The following is a 17,438-nucleotide window of genomic DNA, read 5'->3' as shown; positions in this document are numbered from 1 at the left end:
ACGGAAAGGGGTGCGTCTGAGAAGACAGGCAGAGCGGAGAGGGATGCCCCCACCCCGGGCGGGGACCACGGGCCGCCATCAGAAAACAGAGGCAAGGAGGCTCGTCCCCCGGACAGGGCTCCCTCGGTCTCGTCAACACCTCGTTCGGGACTTCGGCTCTGCCAGAACAAACGTGCTGTTTTGTGCCACAAACGAGCAGGAAGGAGCTACAGCGGCCACAGGGTGCTGACGGAGGGCGCGCGGGGACTCGACCCCGGGACGGACGGCTCAGCCGCCCACCTCGGACTCACGGCCCTTCCGCTGCACCCCTAGAAGCAGGCAACTCCTTCCTTCCGGTCTTCTTGTCACCACAGAGCAGGATCCTGACTCTGCTCTGCTTCTGCCATTTGACCACATGCCACAGTACAAGTTCTAGAAAGTTCCATGGCTGCTTCCAAGCCCTGGGTCCTTTCCCACCTAGCTGCATGACCTGCTTGAAAAGGCCTCATCCAGCCACCTGCAGGAGTGAGGACCCCTCCAAACTCCACTGTTGCTTTGGCCGGGGCCCCCGACATCGAGCGGGTCAGACCAGGCTGCCCAAGTTGTACCACCTAGAAGCATATCCCGGAACTCAGCCCGGATCCCGGGCCACAGTGGCAGTGACCACACGGGCTCCTGCTGTGACTGCACAAAGGCGGCCTGCCCGGAGCCCTGGGTCCAGCGGGTGTGGGCCGGGTGCCCCTGGGGACTGAGTCCGCAGATCTGCTCCTGGAGGAAACCCCAGCGGTCTCTGCCTGTCTGCAAGGGCTCAGGGGCCAGTCTTTCACTGCCGGGCCACCCCAGTGGGCCCTTTTCCTTACACAGAGGGGCGTCAGCTTCTCCTCTGCTCATCTGACTTCAAAGCATCATTTGAGTGCACTCTGCCCAAAGCACTGACTCTCTGAACAACAGGACTTTGCACATATTTACTCACTTAACTCTGTGAGGCAGGCAGTATAGACCCATTTTACAGAAGAGTCAACTGAGGCTGGAAGAGGAGAACCAGGAAGGGCAGAGCCAGGATGTGAAGGGAGCAGCCTGGCTCCGGAGTCCACTCTCTCGCCTACACTGCCCGCCCCTCCCCCACCCCCTCCCGAGAGCCACATGCTCCCATCAGTCGTCTCTGATGTATAAACGTGATGCGAAGCCATCTCGTCATGTCCCTGGTTTTGGTTTCTCTGTTGTGGAAGTAGCGCCAGGTCCCGGGTGCTTTCCGGCGCACTGGCTCACACGCCCCCTGGACTAAGCCATCAGGGCACCATCACGAAGGCCATCCCTTCTGTCACCCTCACAGACAGAAGCCAGCCTGAGATCTCCAATTCCAGAGGACCGCGCCGCAGGGAACTCCCCATTTCCGTAAGGACGGTCGCTTTTGCGTTTCTCGACTCCCTCTCCGGGGGGAGCAGGGGACGTCCTCGGTCAGCTCACTTACCCACGCTGGACGCAGCTGGTGAAAGCCGGCCCCCGTGGCCCGACGCGCTCCCCAGCTCTTCCGACAAACAGGCCGAGCCCTTCCGGTGTCAGGACACCTGGGTCACGCACATCAGCAGGAAGCCACTAACTAAACTACCAGCCAAGCTTCAGAAACACGGACGGGCTTCTTCAGCCATTTCAAAAACAGGAGGGCACATCTGGCCACAAGAAAGCCACCGCGTGGACGGGGCGAGGGAGGATGGCGTATGCGGAGACAAGGTTTTCCATGGAAACACGGAAAAGGTTGAGCCGTAGGGCTCTTCCTAGCAAGGCCACGAAGCCCACAGGCACCTCTGAGTAAGTCAGCAAAGACGCTCCTTCTTCAAGGAAGACACCCTCCAGCACTGGCTGAGAAGAGCACCAGCTGGATGTCAGCCCCCCATTTCAATGCCCTTGTGCAGTGAACAACCCACACAACTGTTCACAGAGGCCATGCTGACCACTTCCCTCCGGTAGTGAAGGTTTCTGAGGGCGGCAGGCAGGTGTTGTCAGAGGTCGGTTGTTTTTGGATCAAAGTGAAACTCCTAACATTACCACTTTAAAACAGACACTCGAGTGGCATTTAGTCCGTTCCCAGTGCTGTGCAATCGCCACGTCTACCCAGTTCCAAAATGATGCAGGCACAAAAGAAAGGCTGTACCCATTAAGGAGGCAATGACCCTGCCTCCTGCAACACCAACCTGCTCTCTGTCAAGGTTACCTCCGTCTTTACAAGAAAACAAATCCTGAACACCACATTCTAGCCCAGAGTGTGACTTCAGCGTGGGGGGGGGTGGTGTGCGTGGCAGGTGAGTGCACACAGGATATGTGTGTGTACAGGGTGCGTGTGTGCTCAGTGCTCAGCAGGTGTGTGTACATGACAAATGTTTGTGCACAGGGTATGTTTGTCCAGGGGATGTGTGTGCACAAAGAGGTATGTGTGCAAAGAGGTTTGTATGCAGTTTATGTGCATGGCAGTTATGTGTGTGCATGGGTGTTTGTGTGTGGGTGGAGGGTGTGTTTGTGCATAGGCTGTGTGTGTGCACGGTGTGTGGGATGTGTGTGTGGATGGAAGGTATGTGTGTGTGGCAGGTACATGTGTGTGGCAGGTGTGTGCACGCACAGGGGTGTGTGTGTGTGCAGTATGTATGTGCACAAGGGTGTGTGTGCGCACTCACACAGGAGTGTGGGTGCACAGGGGTGCGTGTGAGTGCACAGGTGTGTGTGCAGTGTGTGTGGGTAATGTGTGTGCACAGGGGTATGTGTGTACACAATGTGTATGTGTGCACAGGGATGTGTGTGCAGTGTGTGTGCGTGCACCATGTGTGCACACGCAGGGCTGTGTGTGCGCAGTGTGTGTGTGCACAGTGTATGTGTGCAGTGTGTGTGCGTGCACAGGTTGTGTGTGTGCAGTGTGTGTGCATGCACAGGGATGTGTGTGCACACCGGGAGGGCACGCGCACACAGGGGTGCGTGTGGAGGGACGTGGGCACAGACAGGACTTACTCCAGCAGATGCCTGTGGTTGAGCTCGTGGGACGGGGGCATCTGGCAGCAGCTGAAGGTGATGACTCGTCTTCTGAGGCGGTCCTCCCCTGCGGGGGCACCCACAGGCGTGAGCCCCAGCCGCGCCCAAGGCCGCCTCCCCGGGGAGCACCCACAGGCATTCAGGCAAAACACAAGCCTCCTGAGCAGGCGGCCCGAGCCAAGAAGGCCAAGTGGCCTGCAGGTGGCAGAGGCAGCACCTGCCGAACAAGCATCAACGACGCGAAGCTCTGTGCACATAAGCCAAGGTCACGTTCACCACCAGCCGGTGCTGGGAGCAATCTCTCCAGTCTGCCAAGGGGAAACGGGCCTGGCGGGATTAGGTCGTCCGTGCAAAGCCACACACGGGGCTGAGGGTGCCCAGGACTCAAACCTGGACGCGTCTGGCTTCAAAGCCAGTGTCAAGCCACCCTGCCTGCTGTACCCCCCCCACACACACATGTTCCCCGGGGCGTCCCCAGGGCTCCGGGCCCGGGAGGAGGCTGGGTGGCCTGGAGGACAGTCACCCCTGGACAGGACCTCACAGGGTACAGGAGTCCTAATGCTCAGTGCTGCCCCCCTGCCCGCGTGGCCCTGGTGACCCTGTGACTGTCCTAACACAGTGGTGCTCACCACACACAGGACAGTTGGGGGGGGCTGCTCCCCAAGGGCCAGTGCCTGTCTAACCATCTGCCCCAGAGCCCAGGCTCGCTGCTCGTCCTGGCACCCAAAGCGTGTCCAATACTCGGTCACTGATCAACCACAAGGCTCATCCTGGAGCCCGAGAAAAACAGACCCTCTGAGAAATCACACGACTGTAAACCCACTTTCACGGTGAAGCAGTGTTCACATCTGTGTTCAGAGGTTGCTAATGAGGGAAAGGATGAGAGCTCTGAATCAGACAAACCAGGACCGCACACCTGCACACACACGCACACGCAAGCTGCACACCTGGGGCCAGCCGCTTGTGATTTAGGACACGTCTGGTTCTTCCCAGGAGCCCGGAAGCTACTCGGATATTCAGAATCCTACTGCTGTTCTGGTTTCCAGACACAGCACTTTCTCGCCTCATGGGGGCCTTAGGGATTCTGCTCACGCTGCCCATTTGTTTAGAAAGCCCGTTTGCAAAGACTGCACCAGAAGCCACATGGTGATCTGCTCCGCCACATGGGGGCTTTGGACACTAAACCCTCGATGGCTGTGCCTGGAAGGAGAGTGTCTCCCACACGCTGCTTCTACCATCTCAGGGGCCGGGGCCCCATGCCCAACCTGAGTCTGTGCTCGCCTGTGGGGCCCAAGGGCAAAGGACGGCCTTGCTTCTCAAGGGGGGAATCGTCTGTGCAGATACAGAAGAAACAAGGAATCGAGTCCCCCCAGGGCTGAAAGGGAACGTTGACTTCCGTGGTGAGAGGTCAAGAACACGCGCATCACCATCCGGAATCAGCCCGCGTGGGAAGTCTGGGGATGTGCTGAATTGTATGGCGAACGGGAGAGCAGGTCGGCAAGCTCGCTCTGGGGTGCACTCGGCTCTGGGGAGGCCGGACACGACATCCGCCCGGTCACGCCGTCCCGGGCAAAGGGCAGTGACGTGGGGGCGGGGTCTCCGTCCAGTCCTACAGGCCCCTGAGAAGCCACGGGGCTCCAGCAGCCGGGCTGCCTCTGAAGCGACCTCCACGTGGCTGGGCTTGGGCCACGCTTCACAGGTGAGGGGCTCTGTCCTTCACAGGACGGCGCCCACTCCAGACAGGAGACGCTGCCCGGAGGGCCCCAGGCCACCCCACTTCTGACCAGCTGGCTACAAACCCAGAGGTCCCCACTGCCCCCCGGTGATCGATAATTCACTAGCTCACTTACATTTTATCATAAAGGATTCCGATCGAGAGCGGCCAGGAGGGGAGAGGCAGGGGCGGCGTGTGGGAGGGTCCTGGTGCCTCTGTGCCCTCTCCCCGTGCACCCTGGGACATCACCATGTCACCACCGCCCAGGGTGGCTCCGGGGTTTCATCACACGGGTATGGGTGACTGAACTGCGACTCGGTCAACACACAGCTCGACCAATCAATGCGGAGGTGCTGCCGACTGAGTCCCTGCCTGAGGACTGAACGTGGTCTCCAGCGCCTGGAGGGCACGACCCCAGGACCCTCTGACCCCCGCTGGTCGCTTCTGGCACAGCAGCCCCATCCTGAGCTGTCCCCGCGGCACCCATGACCCAGGGATCTTCCGCGGGCCCCCCACGGGCACACACCGGCAGGGGTCACGACCCAGACCCCCTGCCCCCCCTGCGGGCACACACCGGCAGGGGTCACGACCCAGGGCCCCCCACGGGCACACACTGGCAGGGATCACAAAGCTCCTCCTATCACTTGGGAAAGCCCAAGGATGTAGCGGCTACTTCCCAAGAACCAGGGACAAAGTCCAGACACACTCTTTCACCTGGTGCACCTCACAACCCTGTACCCCCCCGGAGGTCACTTGCGCTGGAGGGGTGCCCCGCGGGCATGGAGGGACCGTCACCCACCAGGCCAGAGGTGCGGGGGCCGAGCTCCAGGAAGAGAAGATGAAGCCGGAACCAGGCCTTGCTGAGGGCAGAGCAGGCGTCTGGGGCCCCCCTGGGCGGCCGAGGGACAGCACGGGGTCTGGGTGAAGCGGTCGTGGGTCTGACACAGACATGCCACCACGGGCGACAAGGTGTGATGGGGAACGATGGTGAGGAGAGGTCAAGGCCACAGGGACGAGGAGGGCGAGGGTCTGACTTTACCCGGTCGACAGCGGGGAGCCGGTGAGGAGGGCGAGTGAGGGACACCCTGACGGGTCACTCTGAAGGCCCTTCCGCTGCTGGTGGAGGGTGGCCTCAAGCAGGACGTCCCACACAGAGACTGCGTGAAGGATGGGAGGAGGCGGGGGACAGAGACCTCCAGGACTGGGGAGGGGCCCCCACAGCTGGCCTGGGCTGCTGGGCCGTTCACGGAGGGCGGGGGGGGGACACAGGAGGAGCCGGTCTGTGCCAGCCGCCGGTGGGCAGGCCAAGAGGGGGCACCGGGCACGGCTGTGGACAACTGCCGAGGCTCCGTCAAGGCGGAAGGTGCCCAGTGCAGAGTGACGACGGCCTGGGAACGGACGTGGGGCCGGGAGGCCCGTGGGAACGAGGACGGCTGCCCAGGCCGCTGGGTCCCAGGGAAGGGCGAGCTCCGTCCACCAAAGCCGCCCAGTCAAGACCCACTGAGGGTCCCAGTGGGTGGCGGTGGGGCACGGCTGAGGCCGAAAGGAGGCAGGAAGCAGACTGTCCACACCCTACAGCCGCGAGAGACAGGAGCCAAGCAGAGCTCAGTGCCAGGCAGCGCAGGGCCTCACAGAGGAGGGGGGACAGCGCGGGGACCAGATGCCCCGCCACACGGGGGCGCAGCAAGGCCACCCCAGGGCCAAGGGTGAGCAGCGGGAAATTCCGGGCAAGAAGTGTGATCTCAGCCTCCCAGAAAACCCAAGGGATGTGGTGTCCAGGAGCCCCAACCGTCTGGGCAAGGCCAGGACACGGGGGTCTCCCTCAGACACCAGCGCCCTCCTCTGACCACAGGTTCCTGGCTGGCCGATGGCGGGCAGGAGGGGCTCACGGCCTGTCCCTGCTCCAGACCCGCGGCTGCTGAGAGGCCCCTTGCTGGTCAGGCTCTGGTCGGTGGGCCCAGAGCGCAGGGGTGTGCAGAGACGGGGCAGGTCAGGGTCAGAAGGATGCACCCCCACCCCAGGAGGGCAGACTCAGCTCCAGCACGCAGCGTGAGCCCCTGCCGTCCACCATCTGCGCGGACGCGGCGAGGGGCTGGGAGGCCGGCACCCCCATCCGGCCCAGGTCCTTCCCCTCCGGGTGCACCCTGCGTGGATAAAGCACAGACTCGCTCCCTCATCCGTTATAAGCATTTGCTGTCCAAGGTCCCTCAACGTGCACGAGCTGCTACGAAAGGCCTTCTACTCTCCTCAAAACCAAAAAGGCAACTACCTTAACTTTTTCTTTTTTAATGTTTGTTTATTTAGAGAGAGAGAGAGGGAGGGAGGGAATCCCAAGCCGACTCCACACTGTCAGCATGGAGCCCAATGCGGGGCTTGAACCCACAAACCCGTGAAATCATAACCTGACCTGAGCTGAAATCAAGAGCCAGACGCTTCACCGACTGAGCCACCCAGGCGCCCCAGCGTTTTCTCTTCCCACCGCTAAGTTCCAGGCATGCCACAAACGATGCTCACGGCACGCATCGGGCTGGACAAGCTCTCACGGCAACAGCAGTGGAAAAAGGCCTGGGTCCCTTACAACCGCTCCCTCCACGGCCGATGCTTCTGAAAACTTCCATCTTAAAACGTGAATGAAAAGCNCGCCCCCCCGCCAGCCTCTCTGCTGCTCTGCAGTACGGAGGCCACAATAAACGCGGCTGGGAGGGCCTCCGCGGGAAGGATGGAGTCAGCAACCGAATGAAGTCTTGGCAGAGCACTGGCATGCAGTAAGTGCTCAATCAGTGCGCCCCGGGCCTGACGCCTATGCCTCCAGGCATGCTGCTGCATTTACAGAAGAGGAAACTGAGGCCCGGGAGGCCACGCGAGCATCGGAGCTGGGTCCACGCTGGCAGCCGGCTGCCTCCCAGCCCGCGCGGGGCCCTGGGCCCCTGAGCCCCCCGCGGCGGCGGCGGCGGGAGGACCTGAGTGCACGCCTGTGGGGCAGCCCTCTGATGAATCCCCCCGGCACGTCCGGGGTCCTGCTTACTAAGCAGTCAGCGTGGCACCTGCATTAATGACATCAGTCGATGTGAGTAAATACCCCTTCGTCGTTCTCTGGTGACTCGGGCCGGCGTATCGAAAACGGGCTTCAAAATGATATAATGTGCAAAGAAATGAAAGCCGTCAATAAGATGCAAATTCTCCGCGGCCTCGGTTTCATTCACGGCCCTATTCCTCGCCTCGCCGCGTGCAACGGGACATTGCTCACTGTCTCCCGGGCGGGAGAGGCCCTGCTTATGCATAAAGACACGGTTCCCAGAGCCGTCGCCTGGAACGCGCCCCCGCCGATCCGTCATCCGCTGCGAGGGAAGGACGGTTAAAATGCATAATGACGGCAGCGGCAGTCTAACCGGGAGCGATTTGGGAGTTTGTCTCTTTGGGTTTCAGTTTTAGGGCTGCTCGTCTTCTCTGCAGACATGAAAGGACATTCAAAGGCCCGTTTCGTCCGCATCCTGCAGGGAAGCCTGGCTGGGGCCTAACCTGGGGGAGGATCCGGGTCCAGGGCGGCGACCCGGCACCCACAGAGCCAGATCCACCTGTCCTTTCCTTCTCTCCCCTGCCTCTCACCTCCTCTGTGTCTCTGGATCACGCCTCCAGCCTCTCCGCTCCTCGGGCTTGGACCTCCCCCCTGCCCACCCAGCTCTCCCCCAGGGAATCTCCCTCTGTGCTCACAGCCTCCACTAAGCTCCAGACGGTGAGCACATTTTAAAATGCTGAAATCAGGGGCACCTGGGGGGGCTCCGTCGGTTAAGCGTCCAACTTCGGCTCAGGTCATGATCTCAGGGTTCGTGGGTTCAAGCCCCGCGTCCGCCTCTGTGCTGACAGCTCGGAGCCTGAGACCTGCTTCCGATTCTGTGTTTCCGATTCTCTGCCCCTCTCCCACTCACCTTTTTTTTTTTTTTTTGTAGTTTATTCATTTTTGAGACAGAGAGATACAGAGCACGAGTGGAGGAGGGGCAGAGAGAGAGGGAGACACAGACTCTGAAACAGGCTCCAGGCTCCAAGCTGTCAGCACAGAGCCTGACGTGGGGCTTGAACCCACGAATCCTGAGATCATGACCTGAGCCGAAGTCCGATGCTTAACTGACTGAGCCACCCAGGTGCCCCTCACCTCTGTCTTTCTCTCTCTCTCAAAAATAAACGTTAAAAAAATAAATGAATAAAATACTGAATCAGTTTTATTTAGAATATGTGATCTTAAAGAATTATAATTCTATAAAGCTTCTATTTGGCCACGTCCACAACTGCTTAAATATCGAGAGCTCATCCAGTGGTACTTTGGACAAGACTCTGATTTCTGGCTGTGGTTGTGGATGTCGAGTTCTAGGGGAAGTGATACCCGGAGAAGAAAACCAGGGGAGCCCCCTGACGGGGAGGGACGTCTGGCCACGCCAGCTCTGCCCCAGCCGCCTCCACCTTACTCCTGAGGACCCCGGGTCGGACGGGCATCTCTTAAGGGCAGCCCGAGGCCATCAGATGTTCTCTACAGTTAAATATCTCAAGAAGCTGGTGTTCCAATGAGCAAGAACTCTGCTCTAAGACTAGAGAACTCTCTGGAGCCCGAGGACCGCCACCCAAGCAGCCACACCCCCCAAAGATACCGTAGCTTGAGGATGGATTCAAGCCTTTGGCCATGACAACCTGAAGTCTCTAGAAGATCCTGCCGCAGACCCTTCATGGAGCTGAAGCACCCACAACAGAGGACACCCACAGCCTCGCTCCAGGAAGGAACCCCATTCCGGCCCCCAGGCCCCCCTGCCCAGCAGGGGAAGATGAGGCCCGCAAAGGAGCAACAATCCCAGGGGTGCCTGGGGGGCTCAGTCAGTTGAGCATCTGACTCTTGACTTCAGCTCAGGTCACGGTCTCACGGTCTGTGGATTCGAGCCCTGCATCAGGCTCTGGGCCGACAGCGCAGACCTGCTTGGGATTCTCTCTCCCTCTCTCTCTGCTCCTCCCCTGCTCGCTCTCTCTCTCAAAAATAAACTTAACAAAAATTAAAAAGAGCAACGACCCCCGCCTTACTTCCCAGGGCCCCCGTCTCTGATTCAGCTCTCCTTCTGCACCCCTGGAAGCCTCACTGGATGTGCGGGGCCCTTCCCAGGTAGCTTTCAGCTCAGCCTCCAGCCTGGCATTGAATACCTCTCTCAAATCCATCCCCTCTGCTCCATGCCACCACCATGGCACCGTGTTCAGCCCTCTGTCCTGGCTCCCGTCGGGCCCCCTGCGGCTCCATCGGCGCCAGCCACACCGCGCCAAGGACCGCTCTAAGCCACAGCCCCACCCCTCCGCCTCACGCTCCCAGAGCTGCCAAGACCAAGCGCCAACTCCAGAGCACAAAACACAAGGCCGGGAGAACATAGTTCCCGCTACGATGCAGCCACCTCTCAACAAAAGTGCAAGAAGATCTAATGGGAAGCGGTCCATACACAATGCGTTTTGTTTGTAAAGACTGGGATAGGCTGGGGCGCCTGGGGGCTCAGGCGGTTAAGCGGCCAACTCTAGATTTCATCTCAGGTCACGATCTCACGGTTTGTCAGTTCAAGCCCCACGTGGGGCTCTGTGTTGACAGCGTGGAACCTGCTTGGGATTCTCTCTCTCCTTCTCTCTCTGCCCCTCCCCCACTCACACACGCTCACTCTCAAATAAACTTAAAAAAGAGAGACAGAGAGCGAGCGAGCCGGGGACAGGTCGAAGGGAAAGGCACAGAGAAGGCGTATCTAGACCACCACTAAGGGGAAAGCTGGTGCAGCGTCCCGACGAGAGTAACGTCAGACACGCCAGCGAGGAGACATCGACGTGGGCGCCCGGCCATTTGTAAAGGCCAGCATTTAGTAACACCAAGGTCAGCCCGTCACGAAGACCCCACAATCCTAAGTGCGCCTGCCCCTAAAACACAGCATTAAGACCCACAGAACAGCAGCAAAGGAACTAAAGGCAGAAACTAACATATTTCGATCGTGGGCGCTCTGGACACCCCTCAGTCAACAACGGAGAGAAGTGACAGAGAAGCCAGTGAGGACTCAGAAGACCTGGACCCTGGTGATCCCCGGGACCTGAGTGGGACACACAGGACACGCTGCCCAACGCTGGGGTGCACGTCCACCCCCACCGCTCACGGGCAAGGCCACGGCCTCCCACACGTTCGTTCTCAGAACCCGTGGATACTCTTAAAATCACAAAGGCTCGCAAGGAGCTGTACAAAGGAAGAAGACTGGGTGATTTCTACAGAAGTTGACCATACTAGAACCCTAAAAGAGAAAATTTTAAAAATAATTGTTTATTCATTTTTTTAAAAAAATTTTTAACATTTTATTTATTTCTGAGAGAGAGAAACAGCGTGAGCAGGGGAGGGTCAGAGAGAGAGGGAGACACAGAATCTGAAACAGGCTCCAGGCTCTGAGCTGTCAGCACAGAGCCCGACGCAGGGCTCAAACCCACGAACTGTAAGATCATGACCTGAGCCGAAGTCGGACGCTTCACCGACTGAGCCGCCACTCCCCAAGCCTTAAAGGTTCTCCGGAATGAACAGCTGGGCCATCAGATGTGACCCCCTGCCCAATCCCCACCACCCAGTCCCTCTGGCGGAGCGTGCGCTCAAGTGCGTCCCGTCCGCGGCTCTGGGGCCGCCAGCTGCTGGGAACCAGCCCTCTGATCACCACTTGACAAGACCAGCCCAGTGGGGACAGGAGCTAACGTTTACGGGTCTCAGCGCAGGCGTGAGGCGTCAGGTCCGTGCCCAGGACGGCTGACTCCATGTCACCTCGCTGGGCTGAGCGAGGCCCGGATGGCGGGCAGGACGGGACATCTCGGTGCGCGTGCGTGTTCGCAGCATCTGAATGGAGTGAGGGAGAGCGCCCTTCCCCACGCAGGCGGGCCCGGCAGAACAAAGGGGCACCGCGAAACCACCCTCCGCTGGAGCTGGGAAATCCACGCTCTCAGCCCGCGGACGAGGCACCGGCGGACCCGGATCCCAGAGCAGAGCTGGGCTAGGGGCCTACGCCGGCTCCCCCACGGCACGTGCCGGGACTTCTCGGCCTCCACGGTGGCATGAGAGCCAGTCCCTGCGATAAACCTCCCCTTACACACCTCCACACATCCTGCCCGTCCTCGGCCACCACGCTGCCCACGTGAGACACGCCAGGGCCCTGACCTGACCCCTGACACCTGAGCCAAGTGAGGCCCTGCAGCCCCCGGCCCCCCCCGCCGCTGCCCGTGGGACGGCGCTCTTCTCCGTCTGGACAGGTGTTTGCTCCTTCCGTCCTTGGTTAATAGAGCAGCCCATCTCCTCTCGGCCTCTGCTCTGTCAAGATGGGCAGGACGCGCCGCCTGGTGGCTGCCCGGGCACCCGGGCAGTGGCTGCCCTGACACACATCAGACAGGGACACATACATCATCCACTTCTTCAAAACACCAGTGGGTACCTCTGCTCCTACTGTGCTTTTCATCCTGCAGCCACAGCCAGCTGGAGGGAGGCGGCCCGATGAACCCCCCCCTCCACGGGGCCCACGCACCTGTCGCCGTTCCTGGGACCACCCAGCTGCAACCCACCCGCCACGGGCAGGATACCGTGTCTGGCCACATCGTAGAAGGGGTGATTCACGCTCAGCGCAGGGTCCTGGCCAGCCGCGGGCACCGCCGGGGGTCTTCTCGTTACGCTCAGGGCGGCTGCCTCTTCATCTCTCTGCAGCTCTGCGGCAGACAACGAGGATTGCAGAAGTCAGCCGTCCTCTTGAGAAAGACGGGCAACAAGGGAGCCTCCCGAGGTCTCTTTATAGGATGGGCACCATCCCTCAGCCATGCACCCACCGTGCACCCATCTCTGCTGTGCACCCACTATGCGCCCACCTCTCCCGTGCACCCACTATGCGCCCACCCCTCCCGTGCACCCACTATGCAGCTACACAGTGTGCAGAACCATGGAGGGATAAAATGAGGCCTGAGGGCTGATACTGTCCTCCACACTGACAGGAGTGGAAACTGAGGCTCAGAGACGGCCGAAAAGGTCACACTGCTCACTGGCAGTGGTGTGTGGATTTGAACTTGACTTCCCAGCTCCAGATTCCAACCCAGGCCCTCCTGGAAGATGCGGACACTGGCAGCCGGCAGGAAACCGTGGCTGGGTCGCGGGCAGAGGCGGGTCACTGTGCTGTGAAGGGGATAAAAGCACCATCTTCCGGTTTAATTTTAGTAGGTGAGGTTCCGTCATACGAGACGCATCAGGACAGAGCCGTCTCCGACTGGAAAAAGAATGGGGCCTTCACATTTCCGGTCAGAGCAGACCGTGGTCCCCAGATGCACGGGGTGCCATCGCGCTCCCTCGGGGCTCACGTCTGCCTGAGGCTCACAGCACGACCTTATTTGGAAATGGTGCCTTTAGAGATGACATTAGTTCCGACGAGGTCACACTGGATCAGGGCGGGCCCTAAGTCCCACGCCTGGGTCCTGCTGAGAGAGGAGACACAGACAGGAAGACGGCTGCTGCGGCTGACGGACAAGCCGGGCGCCAGGCGGAAGCGAGTCCACGAGCAGAGTGCGCCCCGCAGAACTGAAACAGGAATTCTAACGGGTACAAGCGCACGCCGCGTTCCCGGCAGCACTGGTCACCACAGCCGCAGAGTGGCACCGGCCACACGTCCGTCCGTGGAGGAGCGGACGAGATGCGGGCTGCCTGGGCAGGGGCGCACCATTCAGCCACGCGAGGAGCGCGGTACTGACACGGCCACGACACAGGCAGACCTGAAAATACCACGCGAAGTTAACGAAGCCGGGCCGTAGAATGCGCGATTCCACTGTACAAAGTGCCCAGGACGGGGAAGTCCAGGGAGTCAGGAAGCAGACTGATGCTTCCCAGGGGCTGAGGGACGGAGTGGCTGCTTCATGGGGTGCGGGTTTCCGTCTGGGGTGATGCAAACGTCCAGGGGCTGAGGGACGGAGTGGCTGCCTCATGGGGTGCGGGCTTCCTTCCGGGGCGATGCAAATGTTCTGACACTACACCTCGTGACGAATGAGGTAAATACTCTACGATGGCTAGTTTTATGTTGTGTTGATTGCACCCCAATAAAAAAAAAAACCGGCCGGGCACACGGGGGCCCCGCCATAAGGAAACACGAGGCGGCGGAACAAACTGGGCCATCTTAAGGACGGCAGCGGGCGGAGGAGCAAGGACGCCCTGCCCGCACCGCTAGCATCCCGCTGAGGGGCGTCGCTGTCCCGCAGCCACACGGCCCCGAGCGAGAAACACGCCTTAGGGCAGCAGGGAGGGCAACCCGGAAGGCGGCGGCACCGGGTCTCGGGAGCCGGGATCAGGCAGCATCGGGGTGCGACGCGACGGGGGAACGGAAATTCACTTCTTTCGGGGCCACGGGCCAGGTCATCGCAAACTTCGAGGAGCAACGTGCACTAGCGGGAAACGGACGGAGTAGCCCGGCCCCTCGCGGACACGCGTGCACACGTGATGGTAACCAAACCGCCAAGGGGTCCGTGAAGACGCTCTCCCCCCAGCTTGGGCCCCGTCATGGGGTGCCCTTGTTGTGTTCTCCAGTCACTCTGAGCCTCAGTTTGCCTGTCTGTAAGATGGGGATCTGGTCTCGGGCACCTTAGTGCATAGCCCTGCGCGTGAATGAGGATATTATCCCACTGGAGCCTCATAACCACCCAGGTCGGTGGCTCCATCCCCCACAGGCATTCACTTGACTCTGCACAGAACCCCGGAAAGATTAAAAAGTCGCTACCTGGGGCAGACTGGGGCGGGGCAGGGGTAAGGCCCCAGGTGAGGAAGAAGGAGCTCACCAAGCCGTTCTTATAGGGCCAGACTTTCCGAGCCACATGTGTGTATTTACTCTCTATTTAGAGCAAGGCTACTTCCCGCGGACGAGGCTGGAGGGAAAGCACGCCTTCACCTGTTTCGGCCAGCTCCTCCAGGTCCAGCCGCGACATGATCCGCTGCTCGTCGCGTGGCCCGGGCACGCGGCCCCGATGCCGCCTCTGGGCGTGGGGTCCTTCCGACACCCTGAGGGAGAAGCACACGGAACCCGGGGACATTGAACACACGTGCACACAGGGTTCAAGGAATGAAGGAAACGCCCTTCGGGCAAGGAAGGGCCTGGTTTGCTCTTCTCTCCTGAACTCAGAAAAGCCCCCGCTTCTGATCCCCCAAGACCCTCTGCCCGGCCCACCCTCCACACGGGGCAGGCCCACCTCCCCAAACATCTCCCGCAGTCGAGGGAGCTTGAGCCCCAGCAGGGGGTGCCGACCCCATGCGTGGGCCTCTTCCTGGGGACTGAAGCCCCCGGATGGAGCTCCCTGTCCCCAAGCGGCCCGCGGCCCGGGAGAGCAGGGCAGGGGGGCAGGGGGGCAGGACACGCTCAGAGTGCAAACAGCCCTTTCAGGGCCAAACCATTCCAAGGCCCCCATCATCATCTCTGCCCAGAGAGATGCAGGCTCAGCCCTGCGCCCATTCCCAGAGGGGGAAACTGAGGCCAGCAACAACCAGTTGGAACTTCTCGTGGCTATACCGGCTAGGAGTTAGCACACGTGGTTACTCTGTGCCCAGGATAATGGATCGACACCTGCGCAAATCTTGACAAAAATCCCTGTTAGTGCCCAAATGACGGAATATGATTCATCCACGAAGACGACCGCAGTACTGACCCGTGTTACCGTGTGCATGAACCTTGAAAGCACGGTGTCTGGTGAAAGAAGTCAAGCACAAGAGAGGATTGCATTTATTTGAAATGTCCAGAACCGGCCACTCCATAGACAGAAAGTGGGCGGTGGCTGCCAGGGGCTGGGGGAGGTGGGGGACTAGGCAGGTAGCAGCCAATCAGGATGGGTTCCTTCTGAGGCAAAGAAATGTCCTCCAATCGACTAGGGGACGGGAAAGTGGCCTGCTCCCGGCAGAGCCCCCGGTGGCCAGCACCTCAGTCAAGCCGGCGAGCTCAGCAGCAAGGACACAACGTGACATGGTGCCTCCCGTGCACAGCCATACGGAGGCCACCCCTTAGGAAGACCGCGTCCCCGAAGGTCTCCCGGGGGCCTAAGGGAGCCCCCGGCACTGCTGCTCCAGGGGAATGCGCCCCTGGAATCGAAGAACACGGGAAAGGACGCCGTGAGGGGCAAAAATCAGAGAACTCTAGAAAGAGACACTGTACGGGGCAACTGGCCTGGCCTCTTCATAAGTTGTTACTAAAATAAAAAGGGGGCACCCGGGGGGCTCAGTCGGTTAAGCATCTGATTCCGGCTCGGGTCATGATCTCACGGTCCATGAGTTCGAGCCCCGCGTCGGGCTCTGTGCTGACAGCTCGGAGCCTGGAGCTGCTTCGGATTCTGTGTCTTCCTCTGTCTCTGACCCTCCCCTGCTCATGCTTGTTCTCTCTCTCTCAAAAATGAATAAACATTAAAAACAAAAACAAAAAAACAAATGAGTGAGGGAGCGAGCGAGCAGGGGAGAGGCAGGAGCCCCGTGGAAACTTCTGGAAGGACCTAACGAGACAAACCCTGATGGGATCGTGGTTTATGAGCCAGCACGGGAAACGGTCCCGGGGCAAAGGGGGGAACGTGAACAGGGTCTGAACAGCTCATGTCATCAGGCGGGACGTGGCGGCAGAGGACCCAGGTCGGCATCGTTAGGACCTAAAGAGCCAGGGGTGGGGGGCGCAGGTCCACCACGTACCCACGTACTTCCCCGTAGTTCAGCTGAGAGACAGAGCCTCCGTAGTGAACGGCACCAGGTTCTGAATCGTGCACACGTGTGCTCTCTTCTCACAAGTGTCTGCACGCTGAACAACTGTGATAACTCACAGCTGCAGGGGCGCCTGGGGGCCTCGGTCGGTTGAGTGTCCGGCTCTTGACTTTGGCTCAGGTCATGACCCCACGGTCGTGGGACGGAGCCCCTCATTAACTCTACGCTGAGCCTGCAGAACCTGCTTGGGATTCTCCCTCTCCCTGCCCCTCTCTTTCTCTCTCTCTCTCATAATAAATAAATAACCATTTTTTAAAAACAACTGTAGATGGAATTAGGGAGGCAGGAATGCAGCCCTTGCCTGGCCCCCTCACCCTGAGAAAGGCCACTGTCCCCATTTACCAGAGAACAAAACTGAGGCCACGGAGGTGCACGCGCGGCCCAGGTCAGTCCCGGGACGCCCCACTTACTCCGGGCTCCCCACCACCTCTCCACCGCTTCCCCCCTGCGCACATTCGCCTAGGCTTCCTGCNCCCCTCGGACGGCTACGAGGCCTCGCCAAGGGTTTTGCCCTCTCTGCCCCGGCCCCTCACTGCCCTGCTGCTGAGGCCTGTTGGTGGGAGACCCTGGCTGGACACGCGGAGGGGCCCAGGGCAGGGGGAGGGAGGGAGGGGGCAGAGGCGCCTGGAGAGAGGCCTCAGGAAAGGGGACGGGGAGGCCCCGGGGTCACGTGCTCGCAGGCACGGGCATCCTGGCTGGGCCGAGCTGGATGTCACCTCCAGGGAACCCCTCCCCGTGATGCCACCCCCCCTCGCCCTCGCCAGGGCAGACAATTCCAGGCCAGTCCCTCAAGGCCTACGTCTCATACCAGTGACTTGACGTGCCGGCCACCCTGGAAGGCAGACAGGGTGACAGTCGGGGCCGGGGCGCACGCGGGGACCGGGTTTGCTCCCTGGCAGAGCACCAGACAACGGCCCCCGCACGGCCCGACCTGGACCCACGGCCCGC

At 60.4% G+C, this 17,438-nt stretch overlaps 1 protein-coding gene across 1 annotated transcript in view; it reads right to left on the bottom strand.

The window, feature by feature from the left end:
• Positions 1–14,689, bottom strand: part of ARHGAP8 (Rho GTPase activating protein 8) — a 38,168-nt gene extending 23,479 nt beyond the window's left edge. The window contains 3 exon segments of the mRNA XM_077757895.1: positions 2,977–3,064; positions 12,299–12,439; positions 14,650–14,689. Coding sequence (XP_077614021.1) covers positions 2,977–3,064; positions 12,299–12,439; positions 14,650–14,686 — 266 coding nt within the window. The 5' untranslated portion in view covers positions 14,687–14,689.
• Between the last annotated feature and the right edge of the window lie 2,749 nt (positions 14,690–17,438).

This window comes from Crocuta crocuta, unplaced genomic scaffold (assembly GCF_008692635.1).
Source record: "Crocuta crocuta isolate KB4526 unplaced genomic scaffold, BGI_CrCroc_1.0 scaffold143, whole genome shotgun sequence".
Taxonomy (NCBI): domain Eukaryota; kingdom Metazoa; phylum Chordata; class Mammalia; order Carnivora; family Hyaenidae; genus Crocuta; species Crocuta crocuta.
The sequence above is the reverse complement of the archived record's forward strand: the minus strand, read 5'-3'. Positions and strand labels throughout refer to the sequence as shown.